The sequence below is a fragment of the Podarcis tiliguerta genome, assembly GCF_965153285.1.
Source record: "Podarcis tiliguerta genome assembly, chromosome: 14".
In the NCBI taxonomy this organism is placed as follows: domain Eukaryota; kingdom Metazoa; phylum Chordata; class Lepidosauria; order Squamata; family Lacertidae; genus Podarcis; species Podarcis tiliguerta.
The window spans coordinates 41,859,824-41,874,633 of NC_139547.1; the positions used below are offsets into that span (position 1 = coordinate 41,859,824).

Genomic DNA, 14,810 nt, shown 5'->3' on the forward strand with positions numbered 1-14,810 from the left:
CCACAGGCTGGATTGTTCTGCTAAATTGCAAGCATGCTTAGCAAGGAATGTTGGGGGATTCTGGTGAAAACGGAAATGGGAATGGATAATGCCAATATCTGCTCGTTCATCCCATGTCCAGAGCAGAAATCAATCCGGTGAATATAATCGGTATTTGCTGTTATTGTTGTTTTTAGTCTGCAAACAATATGCAGCCACCACTCCCTCCAATTTCCACTTTGTCGCTTTTTCATGGAAATGAGTGGTGTGGGATAACACCATGGCAAGGCAACTTACGCAATTAATTGCGCAAATTACGTAAGTTGTGTATTTTCGCCATGACGAAACAAATAGCATGATTCAGGGCAGGAGGCAAATTGAAGGGAGACAGTGCTGTACATGACGAATACAGGGCAGACTAGAAAACAGTGATGCTTCTCTGTCAAAATATATGCTCACAACAGAGAGAGAGAGAAGCATTTCCTGTTTCCTATCTTCAGACACAAGGCGCTTCTCAGTTCTAAACATGCACGGCAGTCCTGAATGTTTTGATTATCAGCTTCTGCCCTTCAGATCAGCTTGTCGCATCACAAATCTGGAATATCAGCCTCTTGTGCACAGAAGGATTGCAACAGCGACATCCTCATGGGAAATTGCTTTAAGCTGTTTCTCCAGCCAGAGTGGCGTTCTCTGCGCATCCACTGTGGCTCCTTCAGCAGAGCGTGTCACAGAGCAATCCCAGTGTTTTTAGAAGCACGGTTACTGAACGCATCTTGCATCTAGGAGGATGCTGGAGTGAAGGTGGGGAGCCGCTGCAATTTGAATTAATTGCTACGTTGACTCTGGAGCGGTGTGTTTATGCTGGAAGCCAAGTGTGCCGAATTAATTCCGGCTCCCCCCACCCCCATCCCCGGAGTCAGAAATGCATGCAATGTTATTTTATTTTCCTTTTCAAATGAATCTTTTTCAAAGGGTTTGGGATTCTTACAGGCTGATGTTAGGCTCCATCTAAGATGTCTGCCACTTAACACCAGCCATCGCCCATGCAAGCTAGCAGGGGAACAAAGCAGGCATTTCATGGCAAACCCAGATCTCTAAAACAAGGTCTGCACAAAGTATTTCAGTTATAGAGGCATGCTGGTGGTGAACAGTTTAAAACAACCTGCTGAAAACACCGAAAAATTCCTTAAACCATCACCTGCTGTCAAAATGAATTAATTTCAGGGTGGCCAGGGACACGTTTTTCAGCCTTCAAATTCCTGGGTAAAAAGATATGTTTTCAAATTTCTTCTAAAAGTTAACAATGAAGGAGACTGACACATCTCACTAGGAAGGCATCTGTAAATTGGGAACTACCACTGAGAAGGTCCTGTCACAGGTGACTGTTCCCCCCCCACCCAATCTCAGCTGACTATGACTATTCACAAGAACCATATAACATTAAGTATTTGGTGTCTGAGCATTCTTGATTTCCTCTTCCCTCTCCATTCCCCTTTCCTCTTGTGTCATGTCTGCAAGGGCTATGCTGGTTTGATTGATCCGCAAGCTGCTGTGGGTGATCTTTTGGGTGATGAATGAGGTACAAATGTTAGGAAAAAGGAAGGAGGGAGGATTGTGAATCCCGTTAAGGGTAGGTAGCCACGTTTATGCAAATCTGCAGACTGCGCAGTTGTGTTGCAAACAGCATAGACATCAAGCACGTCTTGTTTGAATCCAGCTGTCGGTTCAGCCACAACTTGCTTGGGCTGTTCTCAGGCCCTGGCAACTGTACACCAATTTCGGGCCCTTTGAAAGCAGGAGACACCAATAAATTATTGGACTGTCATTTCTATGTTGTTGTTGTTTTAGTTCTGCATTGCCTTGAGCACGTTTGGTAGAAAGGCAATTCAAAAATAACTGTGAAGATGGCCACACCCTCGCCATGATAAATGGAAGGAATGCCCTGCAGCTTCTCCAAGTAATTTTATTTGTCTTTTCCTGGCACGGGTTGAGGAGATACCAACTGAAAACTGAGAAAGTGGGGAGGGTAACACATTGTTTGGGGAATCTGGGGAACATAGTGTTACAAAAGTTGGTTCCCTCATCCTCCCTCTGCTGGCAAGAGCCCATGGGATTTCAGGCACTCACCCCGGGTCTGTAGAGCTTTGGAGAATTGAGACACAGTGGCGACTGCCGTAGCTTTGAGAAATATGGTCTATTCACCCATTTACACCTTCAGTCTTCATGGAGGGAGTCCAGATCTTACAGCATGGTCATTTCAAGAAGCACTTGCCCCTCAAAGCAGTGCAGCCCTGGAGTCCAAGGCATCTCTCCCAGCCAGCCTTCAGCCTTCCTGCCCAATATGGATCCCCATCTTTCTTCCTCCGTCTTCCTCCCTGCTAAAAGCTCTCTTTTCCTGTCACTTCACACACCCCATTACCTTGGCAACATCTGTCTCCCCAGGCCAAATGATTCCTTTTAGATGGCTCATCAGCACATTTTGTCATGTTAACAGATTTGCTCTTTGCTAGGCCAGCCAGGTTGGTTTGCATAAGCCAGCCCAAGGATTCCCTGTCTTGCACAGCTCTGCAGCTTGCGCCTTGGTTTTGGAACACTTTGGTTTTGAAACGGACTTCTGGAACGGATTAAGTTTGAGAACCAAGGTACCACTGTAATAAAAAGCCACTTGGTGTTACTAACCATCCAGCATTTGGCTGGGCTGGCTTTGGGTGGCTTCCTACCCGGTGTATCGAGCCGTTTAAGAAAGCCTGGAACGAGAAATCTCAATATGTGGGGAATATTGCAGTATATTAAGCAAAGCTCCACGCTAATTGTTTGTTAGATACATTTCAGCTATGCTCAGAACTCCCTTGGTGTTTCCTGGAAGCATTCTCATTTGGGGTTGATTCATGCAGAATTAGCAACAGAATTTGCATTGGGCAATAAGGATTTGTAAATAGAGCTGGCTAACCCTGCAACCTTTTATGGGCAATTAGTTCAGGATGGAGGATGTAGATCTTCAAATAAATGAAATAATTGTTGCACGGTGGGCTCCGCTCACGCAAGGGCATTCTTTCAGCCTTCCTTCCCTGCCTTTCATTTGATTTAAGAGGTCGGAGAATAAAGCAATTAGAAGCCTACAGTCCCAGAGCAGTCTGGTTGGCTCAAATCAATAAGTAAATCTGCCCCTTATCTTATTAACCCCACCATGCGCCCCAGTTTCTTCAAGCCTCCTCCTCCTTCATTTACCCTTCTTGTTTCCAGTCCTGTTACCTTTCCTGTATCTTCTACTCAACAACTGAGCTTGCTGCTTGTCAGTTTCTCTACCACCTGGAAATTATTTCCACTACTCAACCTGCCCTTCAAAAGGTAATATTCCCAGGCTGTGCCTGAGGTTTCTACCCCAGCCAAAATTACCACTGCCCTTCTGCTAACAGAAACATAACTGCAAATATTCCGACAGCTTTATTCCCTGAACATTTAGAAACATTCCGAGCAGATCAGACCATTGAGTGTTGTTGCTTCGCTATCACACACATGTTCTTTATTTCTTGTTTGTTTAAAACTTTTGTATCTCCCTCTCACACAAAAACCTCAAGATGGCTAGTGAAAAAAGAGATCCACATATGCTTTAAAAATAAATAAATACAAACCTATTTTTTCAATTTAAAAAGTCCTAAAAACCTAATTGTCAGAAAGAAACAAGCAGCAGCAGTCCAGAAAATTAAAAATAATAAGAGCAGCATTTTAAAGCAGCTGGACAGGCTACAATGAAGTCGCTAAGACTGAACAATGTGCTTAAAAGGAAGATTTGAAGACCACCTAGGAAAGGGGTGAGGTGGACTCTCCTGGGAAGAGAGATTTAAAGCTTGGGTGTCACCACAAAAACAGCATTCTCTTTCCTCTTAGGTCCTCAACGCACTATAGATACCATTTTAAACAGTCATGGCATCCCCACCAAAATCCTGGGTAGTGTTACCTTGTTATGGATGCTGAGAGTTGTGGGTGCTGAGGGTTGTTCTTACTCTCTCTCACAGATCTAGAGTCCTCAAGAGTGGTTTAGCAGTCAATGTTTCTTCCCAGAGAACTCTGGGAATTGTAGTTCTATGAGGGGGTCTCTTAACTTCTCTCAGCACTCTTAGCAAACTACACTTCCCAGGGTTCTTTGGTGGTGGGGGAGGCCATGGCTTTAAAGCAGTATGATACTGTCTGAAATATATAGCATGGATGCAGCCTTAGTCAGACATTAATTTGAAGGATACAAGCGTACCCTCAACCTGACAGGAACTCCATAGCCCAGGGATCGTGGTGGTAAATGTCTGTCTTCCTAAGTGAACCTTTGCCTCCGCTACCACAGTGGTCTCCAAAATGCTTCTTTATGCATTGATCTTATTAGGTAGATTAATAACAGGCAAGAAGAAACGAACAACTTGCTTCAAATTCTATCTGATGCCTTGCGCACAATGGCATCAAACTGTCCACGTCATAAAACACAGGAAAGGTACAAAACAAGATCACTGGAATAAAAGCAAAGGCAAGGCAGCTCAGTTCAAGAGATAAAAGACTCTTCAAAGGTCATCATCATCGTAGTCCCTGGCAAATGCCAGAAAGATAACCTTGTAGGGTCACGTAGTCCAGCCACCTGCAATGCCGGAATCTCAGCTAAAGTATCCCTGTCTGATGGCCATCCAATCTCTGCTTCAAAACCTTCAAGGAAGGAATGTTCACCACCTCCTGAGTGAGTCCGTTCCACTGTGGAACAGCTCCTACTGTCAAAAACTTCTTCCTTCCATCGGAAGTTCTTCCATCGGAATATCCCTTTTTGTAACTGGAATCCATTGGATTGGGTCCTACCTTCCAGAGCTGGAGAAAACAAACTTACTCAATTTCCCATGTGACAGCCTTTCCAATATTTGAAGGTGGCTATCACATCTCCTCTCAGGCTCCATTTTTCCATGCTGAACATAGCCAACTCCCTCAAGTAGACAAAATATCATTATAATACTGTATATCATTATAATTTTGGACACTCGCACTAGTATTATCCTTCTGGAATCAAGTAACGTCTCTGGAGAGATAAACATTCCTGGAGCCCTCCCATTTGTGAAAACTACAGACAGGGCTTCAAAAGGTTTTTGAGCTTTATTCATATCTGAGGAAGATCTTTGAAACAGGACTTTGTCCAGAAGCCTTGTAGTCTGCTGCTTAAAGTATTCTTTGATATAATTATTATTTATTTTGTGCTTTATGGTTCCTCGTAAAGGCTAGTGGAAATGTACACTTTGCAACTGCAATGATACTTTGTCTCCTTTACTGCAAACTTTTTCTCAATATTGCAGAAGTATATTGTTGCTACAGATATAATAATAGCAATTATTTATTATTTATTTGCCGCCCATCTAACTGAGTTGTCCCAGCCACTCTTGGGCACCTTCCAACAAATGAAAACATCAAGCACAGTAAAACGTCAAACATTAAAAACTTCCCTATAGAGGGCTGCCTTCAAATGTTTCCTAAAAGATAGTTGTTTATTTCTACAGGGCATGTGCCACTACTGAGAAGGTCCTCTGCCTGGTTTCCTGTAACCTCATTTGTTGCCATGAGAAAAACACCAGAAGGCTCTTGGAGCTAGATAGGGGGCCACCACTGAGAAGGCCCTCTCCCCAAGTGCCAACCACTATAACCCAGTTGGCAGGAGCAAAAAAAAACCCAGAGCCTTGGTGATGTGGGGCATGGGTATCTGGCCTATACAGAATCAGACTCAATGGTCCATCTAGCTCAGCATTGTCTTATATGGTCCAACAGTGGCTTTCCAAGGTTTCAGGCAGTGGACATTCCCAGCCTCAACAGTAGATGTTGGGGATTGAACCTGGGACCTTTGCATGCCAATTATTATTATTATTATTATTATTATTATTATTATTATTATTATTTTATTTATTTATACCCCGCCCATCTGGCTGAGCTTCCCAAGCCACTCTGGGCAGCTCCCAATCAAGTGTTAAAAACAATAAAGCAGTAAATATTAAAAATTTCCCTAAACAGGGCCGCCTTCAGATGTCTTTTAAAGATAAGATAGCTGCTTATTTCCTTCACATCTGAAGGGAGGGTGTTTCACAGGGAGGGCGCCACTACCGATAAGGCCCTCTGTCTGGTTCCCTGTAATCGCACTTCTTGTGATGAGGGAACCAAAACAGCAGATGCTCTACTACTGAGAACCAGGTGATCCTTTGGGCAGCCTGGTTCCATCATCCCTAACCACTGGCCATGCTGGGTGGTGCTGATGAGAGCGGGAGTTCCAACAACATCTTTAGGGATGCAAGTTTCCCTATCCCTGAAATAGTGGGCTGTCCTCCATCAAGCAAAGCACATGTCCCCCTCCCCACAAAAGAACTGAGACGGAGAGGAAAAAGCCACCAGGCCAGAAAACATGATTTGTGATCCCCGCTGATTCTCATTTGAAAAATTAAGTACTGCAGCCTTCTGAAGGCTTCATACAGGAAACCTGATGTTTAGCATGGATGTGAGGAATACTAAATAGATACTCAAAGCCACTTATCCTCCCCGACTCTCCTGCTTTACGGACCCACTTGGAGGGAACTAATAATTGAACTTCTATACCAGGGAAACAAAGGAAGGAAATGAGCCTATGATTGCGGCAAGGCCCCAACACGGATGCTGAACGGCTTTGTTAAACCTTCGGTGGCCCCAAGCGACTTTGCGAAACCCAGTGTAATAAACACACCACGCTTCCACTTTAGTGCTGACCTCCTTCGAGTGTGCCCCTGCCTTTATTCAAATTTCCTTACCTCTGCTTTTGATTTCCACCCTCGTCCCTAATTTGAAAGTCCAATCCCTCCTGGGTTAAGAAAACGAAGCCTACAATATTTATCGCCCCAGGTGCCCTTCTGCTTTCCTCGGCTTGCTTTAGGTTCCTAGAATCCCCTCCCCAAACAGAAATCCTGATGGGTGCATTATCATCCTTCAGAATGACAACCACAGGGCTCGCCTCCAACACAAGTCGCTAATATGGAACCAGACATTCTGTTGCACATTCTCCCAACAAAGGAAAGGGCAGCAACTCGAGGGCAGAGCACCTGGTCTGCAGGTAAAGGGTGCCAAATTTAAGCCCCAGTTAACCTCTAGTTAGGGACGCGGGTGGCGCTGTGGGTTAAACCACAGAGCCTAGGACTTGCCGATCAGAAGGTCAGCGGTTCGAATCCCCACAATGGGGTGAGCTCCCGTTGCTCGGTCCCTGCTCCTGCCAACCTAGCAGTTCAAAAGCACGCCAGTGCAAATAGATAAATAGGTACCGCTCCGGTGGGAAGGTAAACGGCATTTCCGTGCACTGCTCTGGTTCGCCAGATGTGGCTTAGTCATGCTGGCCACATGACCCGGAAGCTGTACGCCGGCTCCCTCGGCCAATAAAGCGAGATGAGCGCCACAACCCCAGAGTCGGTCACGACTCGACCTAATGGTCAGGGGTCCCTTTGCCTTTACCTAACCTCTAGTTAAAGGATCCGAGATGAGAAAGGCCTAGATCCGAGGCCCTGGAGAGCTGTGGCCGGTCAGAGAAGTTTTGTTTACTACAAAACACAGCCTGTACCGGGCACAATCCTGCATTGCACAGGTTGGACTGATCAAGCATCCTCAAATTCTGCCTTCCAGATTATTTTTGGCCTACAACTCCCATGATCCCTAGCGAGCAGGACCAGTGGTCAGGGATGATGGGAATTGTAGTCTCAAAACATCTGGAGGACGGAGTTTGAGGAAGCCTGGACTGGATGATCCTGGGTGCCCCATCCGACTCTACAATTCTATGATCAGAACATAAGAAAAGCCCTGCTGGATCAGGCCAAAGGCCTATCCAGTCCACCTTTCCGTCACAAAAGCCAACCAGATGCTTATGGAAAACCCATGAGCAGAACACAGCGCAGGATCTCTCTCCTAACGTTGTTCCCAGCAAGTGGAATTCAGAGGCACAACCCTGCCTTTTCCAGACCTGCAGCACATCTTCATTTTAACCCTAGCATCCAGGTCTGCTGCTGTTCTTCAATCTGATCGCCTTTTGGGTAAGCAAAGATCTGTGAACCACCATAAGACCCCCAGGCGGAACTGTAGTTTCCCCATAAACTAGGGCTGCTATACAGTGGTGCCTCGCAAGACGAAATTAATTCGTTCCGCGAGTTCTTTTGTTGAGCGAGTTTTCTCGTCTTGCGAAGCACCACTGCAGTTAAACACTAACAACGGCGGGGAGGGGCGGGGAGAAGCAGGGCAGCTGCCGCAGCCAGTACCTCGGACTCACCCGCGCCTTGTGGCCACCATGCGACGCGGCTGCTGGAGGGTGGCGGGGCTCAGGAGCGCGACTCCGGCTGCAGCGCTGGCTGCTGGCGGCAACGGCTCCTGAGGGGAGCGCGAGAGGGCGGTGGGCAGCAGCGCGAGGCAGCCGGAAGGTCGGAGGGAACCGGAGGAGTCGGCAGCCGGAAGGTGGGAGGGAGCCGGAGGAGCGGGGAAGCGAGCATGCGTGCGTGCGTGCGTGCAGTGACCGTCGCCATGACAGGAGAGGCAGGGCTGTTTCATCTAGCAAAGCTAGCCCTTAGGAAAATCTGTCTTGCGAAAACGAAAAACCCTTTCGTCTAGCGAGTTTTTCGTCTTCCGAGGCATTCGTCTTGCGGGGTACCACTGTACATCCAGATGTTTCTGGACATTGCCGGGATTTCAAAGGCGGGATTGAAAAATTGAAAGGTGGTGCTTGGGGGCCTTCCTTAAAAAGACAACAACACCTCAACAACATTCGGGGTGTCCTGGTTTTTACTTTTTGGAAATATGGTAATCCTCAAAATTACAGTTCCCAGGATTCCTTGAAAAGAGTCGCCTGTTTCAAATGCATAGTGCATACGTAGCCTAGGAGAATACAGAAGCCTGACTGGCCACTGACTGCAGCTGCTTCGTTTGATACAGGACAAATCATAAGAGGTCTCTGCCCCGAGGGGCCTCCAGATGTTATTCTTATCATTCCTGAACACTGGGCATGCTGGCTGAGTCTTTTGGAGTCCAAACAGCCTCAGGAGGGCCACACGTTCCCTATTCCTGCACAGGACTGGACTGTTTGTGACTGAGACTGTTCCTTGCAGGGACAGGTTAGGGCAGGAAGAGAGGGAAAGGTTGTTGATGGCACCAGGTAAATGGTAGAGATTATCAGAGATTATCACAAGGCCCCAAAAGGTTTTAACTAACACAGATTGGAGGATTAGCTCCAATCCAAAAGGTGCGGAGATGTGAGCAACTGGGTAAGTCTGTCTGTAGGAGAACGTTTTTTCCATTATCTTTTCATCTGCTCTGTTAATCAGAACCAGCAGGGGATTCGGGTTTTGTGAAGGGAGATTGGAGTAGCTATGCACAAAATAACTTTCAAGCCACCCATAAAATATCCCCAAGCAGGCAGCCAAGTGGTGCTGGGAGCTTAAGAAACCCAGGCGCTTTGGTGCATTTTCTCGACCACCTCGCAGCTTATTGCAAATTCAGAGATCTAAATCAGAGCAGTCAGCCTGTTCCCCCAGGTTTAGCTTGATCTGGGGCCAAGAAGACACTTAAATATCTGGCATGTGCAGGATCCCAGCAGCTTGTAGGCAGCTGGTTGCATGCAGGTTGTGTGTGTGTATGTGTACACATATATACACACATATGCTGGTTTTAATGTATGTAGGCAAATTTTTTTTTGCTTAAAATACTGCACATCACTTTGAGTTGCCATAGCAAAAAAGCAACTAACAAATTTAATTAATTAATAAATAATATAATAATTTGGATTTATTTTTTTTAACTTACTGATGCAATCACGAGCACAAATCACAAATGAATATACAACCAAAGGGAAATCAGGGAGCGGCAGGGCAGGGGGATGCGTTTGGCTATTACCATAAACGTGAATCAGTTTTCCTACCATCTGAAGATGAATTATTTTCTAAGCTCTTCCACGCAATGAATCCAAGGTAAATCTGGAATCTTAAACCCAAATCTAACTCATGAGCCTTGACCCATATTTGACCTTCCCTGAGTTCGTTAATGTCTGGCAGAGGTTCATACAGAAGGCAAGTTGAAAGCAGTAAGACATCTGCAAAGCAAACGAGCTTTTCTGGTTAGTGCATGCTTGCCTTACCAACCTGAGTTGAGCTTATGCCTCTGGTCGTGAATGTATCCGCAGCACAAAATATTATTTCGTGCTATGTCCCCATCCCCAATGCAAATATCATCTACACCTGGCTGGGGGTGGGGGTTGATTGGGACCAAAGTAGGGGAAAGCATTAAAAGTCCATTTTCCTTATGCTGTAGTCTGCACCAGATTCCACCCCCTCCCAGGCCTCCCTTTAATTTAAAAACAGTTAAAGTAAAAGTAAAGGAACCCCTGACTATTAGGTCCAGTTGTGGCCGACTCTGGGGTTGTGGCACTCATCTCGCTTTATTGGCCAAGGGAGCCGGCATACAGCTTCTGGGTCATGTGGCTAGCATGACTAAGCCACTTCTGGCGAACCAGAGCAGCGCACGGAAACGCCGTTTACCTTCCTGCCAGAGCGATACCTCTTTATCTACTTGCACTTTGACGTGCTTTTGAACTGCTAAGTTGGCAGGATAAAAACAGGAAGGGGCACCCAAACAATCATTGCTCCTTGTGTCATTACTTTCTGCCACAAGCTTGGCTGCGGACAAGAATGCCCATTAGTGATCTCTTCGCAGGCATCAGAAATTTTGTAAACTTGGTTTTTAAAAAAAGGAATTCCCCACTTACTTCATTGGCTTAAACAAGGCTTGCCCGTAATTCTGGAATGTCATTATCAGCTTGAGCTGGGTGCCTCCTGATTTCATTGCTGTAGAGGAAGGGGAAAGCAGAAGGGGAGAAAGAAAGAGAAAAATAGTTAAACCATGCCCGTACAGTTCAATAGACAACCAGCAAATTTTTAATACTGAAATGTCACAGTTAACCACCTGCAGCGAGAAAGAAGGGTTATTTATAGGGCAGTCAGCATCAAAAACACAGCAGTGCCATTTTTAACACTGGGAAGTTTTTTTTAATGTGTGGTCTCCTTGAGAGCTGGATGAGCTTGTCAGTTTCGATTTCACCCAGTTGCTCAGTTTTCAGTCTCAACTTCACCAGATTTCCACATCAGTTTGTGAATTATTAGTACTGTTATTTTAAAAAGCCCTCATGAAAATTCATCAGCCTTTTAGCACACATTTTCCTAGCACATGCAAGCAGACTTCCCTTGCAAGCATTAAAGCACATGATTTCCGCAAATACATGCATTTCTGTGCATATAGTATATGAATACTCCCCTAATATATGCAATATAGGCAAACTTCCCTTGCAAGCATCTTAGCACATGATTTCCGCAAATACACACATTTCTGTGCATATAGTATATGCATACTCCCCTAATATATGCAATATAGGCAAACTTCCCTTGCAAGCATCTTAGCACATGATTTCCACAAATACATGCATTTCTGTGCATATAGTATATGCATGTTCCCCTAATATATGCATTCTTATTCTCTTTTGCTGTTGTTGGGAGAACTGGATTGCAAAATCTGGAAAAGGGGAAATTTGTAAGGCAATGCGCACTTTGGTCTGCATATTGGATAGGTTCACATTGAAGCAAGAAGTGAACCAATATTTATCCCCCATTCCTAGCTTCCCCTCAAGGCAAGGTTAAGAACAGAAGAATAGCCAGTTGAACTATGCCATTGACCCATCTAGTCCAGCATCTTGTTCTCACAAAAGTAAACCCCAGATGCCTGTGGGAAACCAGGACACAGAACCAGAGTACCCTTCCCATCCTATGTTTTCCAACAACTGGTACTGTATTGAGAGCATTGCTGCCTCTAGCTGAGGAGGTAGACCATAACCATCATGGCTGGCAGCCACTGGCAGCCCTTTCCTCCATGAATTTACAAAAGTAGGGCCACAGTGCCACTTGGTAAGGACATGTCTAGCAGTGTCTTCAGGAAGGAGGGTCATGCTAAGCAAAGTCCAGATCCAGGAGAATGTGGCTTGGCAAGGTATATTCGGAGCCAGACAAGTCTCATCAGGACCACGGATAGCTCCCAGTGGGTTCTTCTGCTGGCTCTATTGCAGGTAATGGGGGGAATGTTGCCTTAGCAAAGAGCTGTATCCATTGGAAGCCCCATGAAGGCTAGAACTGGGTCTACCTCCCTGGAGAAGCTTTGCTCCTCAAAGAACCATTGCCTGCTTCTGGAACCACTGGCTTCTACAAGACAGAGGTTAAAGGGGTAGTCCTCAGAGCCTGAAGAAGGAAAAGGGGGTGTTGTGCCTAAGCTGGGAGAGTACAGGAGATGCTGAAAATCTCCCCCGAAAAACCCCACACAGACCAACGGGGTTAAGCATCTTGTGACTCTTAAGAATATTAATAAGAGCCTATCTAGTGGAGTATCCTCTTTTCACTGGCAGGACCCAACTCTCCCCACTTGTGATTCTCACCAACTGATTTCCAGAGGCAAACTGCCTCCAGCAGTGAGGTTAAACATAGCTACGATGGCTAGTAGCCACTAGCCTCATCTCCCGATTTTTCTTCCTTATTTGGATTATCTTTGGAGGCATTGCAGGTGGGGCTGGGTTCAGGGGTCGTAACACATATACACAAACACACAAGTCATCACACCAGCAGCAGACAACATGCAAGAAGCTGCACCTTAGCTTTTGAAAGCACTATTTTCAAAGCTGAATCTGTTAGGCAGCTTAGTGTGTGCAATTTCGTCCTTTCTTTAAATAAATAAAATAAAAAAAACCCTTCCTTCCAAAGGTCAGATAACCCACATCTTTTGGAGAGCTGACAAAAAAATAATCCAGATTTATTTTTGGGGGTATGCGTGTGTAAATAAATGTCACATTATTCTACTTCAGATCTGTTGTCCTTCAGCTTCATTGGCCTTGTGCGTTTTCTCTCCCTGAACCAATGATATTAGCTACACGTCCTTTTAATTACTCCTCTTGGTGCTCTGTTACTGATAGGTCACCAGCTTGTAATCTGTCCTTTTCCCTCCTCCTTTCTTTTCTGTGCTACAAAATGTTATGCAAATCCGGTCAGTTTAATTACTCTTCGGCTGGAGCAAAAACAGTCCCTCCAGCCTCGCTGTTTTCTGCTGACCCTAGCCTTCTCTTGCATTACCGACCCATCCCACAGGAACAAATAAATAATTAGAAATTAAAGTGCATTAAGCAATTTGCACCGAATAGGCAGAGCAGGAACGCACAGGTTTCACATATTAGATTAAGTTGGTGGTGCTGAGTAGGCCAAAACTCGGAATGCATTTAAGGGGAGAAAAGCATGCTGTCATTTTAAAGAAAGCAAAACCTCATTTCCAGTCCTTGAAGCAGCTGCCTGAAGTCAGATCTGTTGCAAATGCACAGCACATTGTAGCAAAATTTCGCCATACATTGTCAAGGCTGCTTGAGAACACGCCGTGTGTCCTCATTTCAACTCTCTTCACTTGTTTATAAAACAAATGGCACCTGAAACAAAATATTTCTTGGTGGGCTACTTCTGTTCAGGGGTCCTTCTAGGTAGCCAACCAGCCAGCCAGCCAGCCAGCCAGCCAGTAATTGCCTTTCCAGAATACAGTGGTACCTCAGGTTACATACGCTTCAGGTTACATACACTTCAGGTTACAGACTCCGCTAACCCAGAAATAATACCTCGGGTTAAGAACTTTGCTTCATGATGAGAACAGAAATCGTGCGGTGGCAAAAGGAGGCCCCATTAGCTAAAAGTGGTGCCTCAGGTTAAGAACAGTTTCAGGTTAAGAACGGACCTCCGGAACGAATTAAGTACTTAACCTGAGGTACCACTGTACTCCATTCCCTTTCATTCTTCCTCTCTGGTTTCTCATGTCCCTCTTGATGATCAATCAGTCAGCATTTCACAGCGACTACCAATTCTCAGTCCCCATCTGGACTGGGGTTATTGGGGAAGGGTTGCCCTAGGGTCTGTCAAAGGTTTTTTTGACTGCAAAATTTGGGGTTTCTCCAAGCCTGCTTATGCGTCCCTATTGCCTTTGGGTGATTCTGTGCTGGCTTTATCAATATCCAAACTCAAAGAATGAGTCTGCTGCCAGTGTATAAAGATTATCAGCTTGTGGTACCATGCAGGCGGGCTTTTTCACTGATGGCGCCAGTGTTGCAGAATGCCCCCACTACTGAAATCAAAGAATCATAGAACTGTAGAAGTGGAAATGACCCTGAGGATCATCTAGTCCAACCCCACGCAATGCAGAAATATGCAGCTGCCCCTTATGGGGATTGAACCTGCAACCTTGCCATTATCAGCACCATGCTCTAACCAACTGAGCTATCCAGGGAGTAAATACAAGAGGCATTGTTAATGTTGGTATTCCACCTCATCCCGAAGGCACACCTGTTTGGGCAAACAGTCCCCTGAAGTAAACTTCTGGTTTTTATTTTATTTTATTTTATTTTATTATTTTATTATTTATTTATTAAATTTGTACACTGCCCCTTCATTCACAGATTTCAGAGCAGTTCAGCTTTCTTTAAACCTTTTTAACTGCTATGCTTTTTAATTGTGGATTTCACTGTTGTAAACTGCTTAGAAGCCATTTTGGCAGTATATAAATTAATGAAGAAGAAGAAGAAGAAGAAGAAGAAGAAGAAGAAGAAGAAGAAGAAGAAGAAGAAGAATTATGCAGAACAGGAGTGAGAAACCTTTTTGGGACTAATGACCACATTCATTACTGGGCAATCCTTTAAGTGCTACATATCAGTGGCAAAATGAGACAGGCAATTGATGCAAATTTTGTACACTAGGGTTGTTTTTTAC

The 14,810-nt window shown here is 45.1% G+C and overlaps 1 protein-coding gene across 2 annotated transcripts in view; it reads right to left on the reverse strand.

Moving 5' to 3' along the window:
- Positions 1-14,810, reverse strand: part of FAM20C (FAM20C golgi associated secretory pathway kinase) — a 107,346-nt gene that overhangs the window by 51,283 nt on the left and 41,253 nt on the right. For both annotated transcript variants that reach the window (XM_083413534.1, XM_083413535.1), the window contains exon 3: positions 10,745-10,823. In XM_083413534.1, coding sequence (XP_083269660.1) covers positions 10,745-10,823 — 79 coding nt within the window. The remainder of the gene's footprint in view (positions 1-10,744; positions 10,824-14,810) is intronic.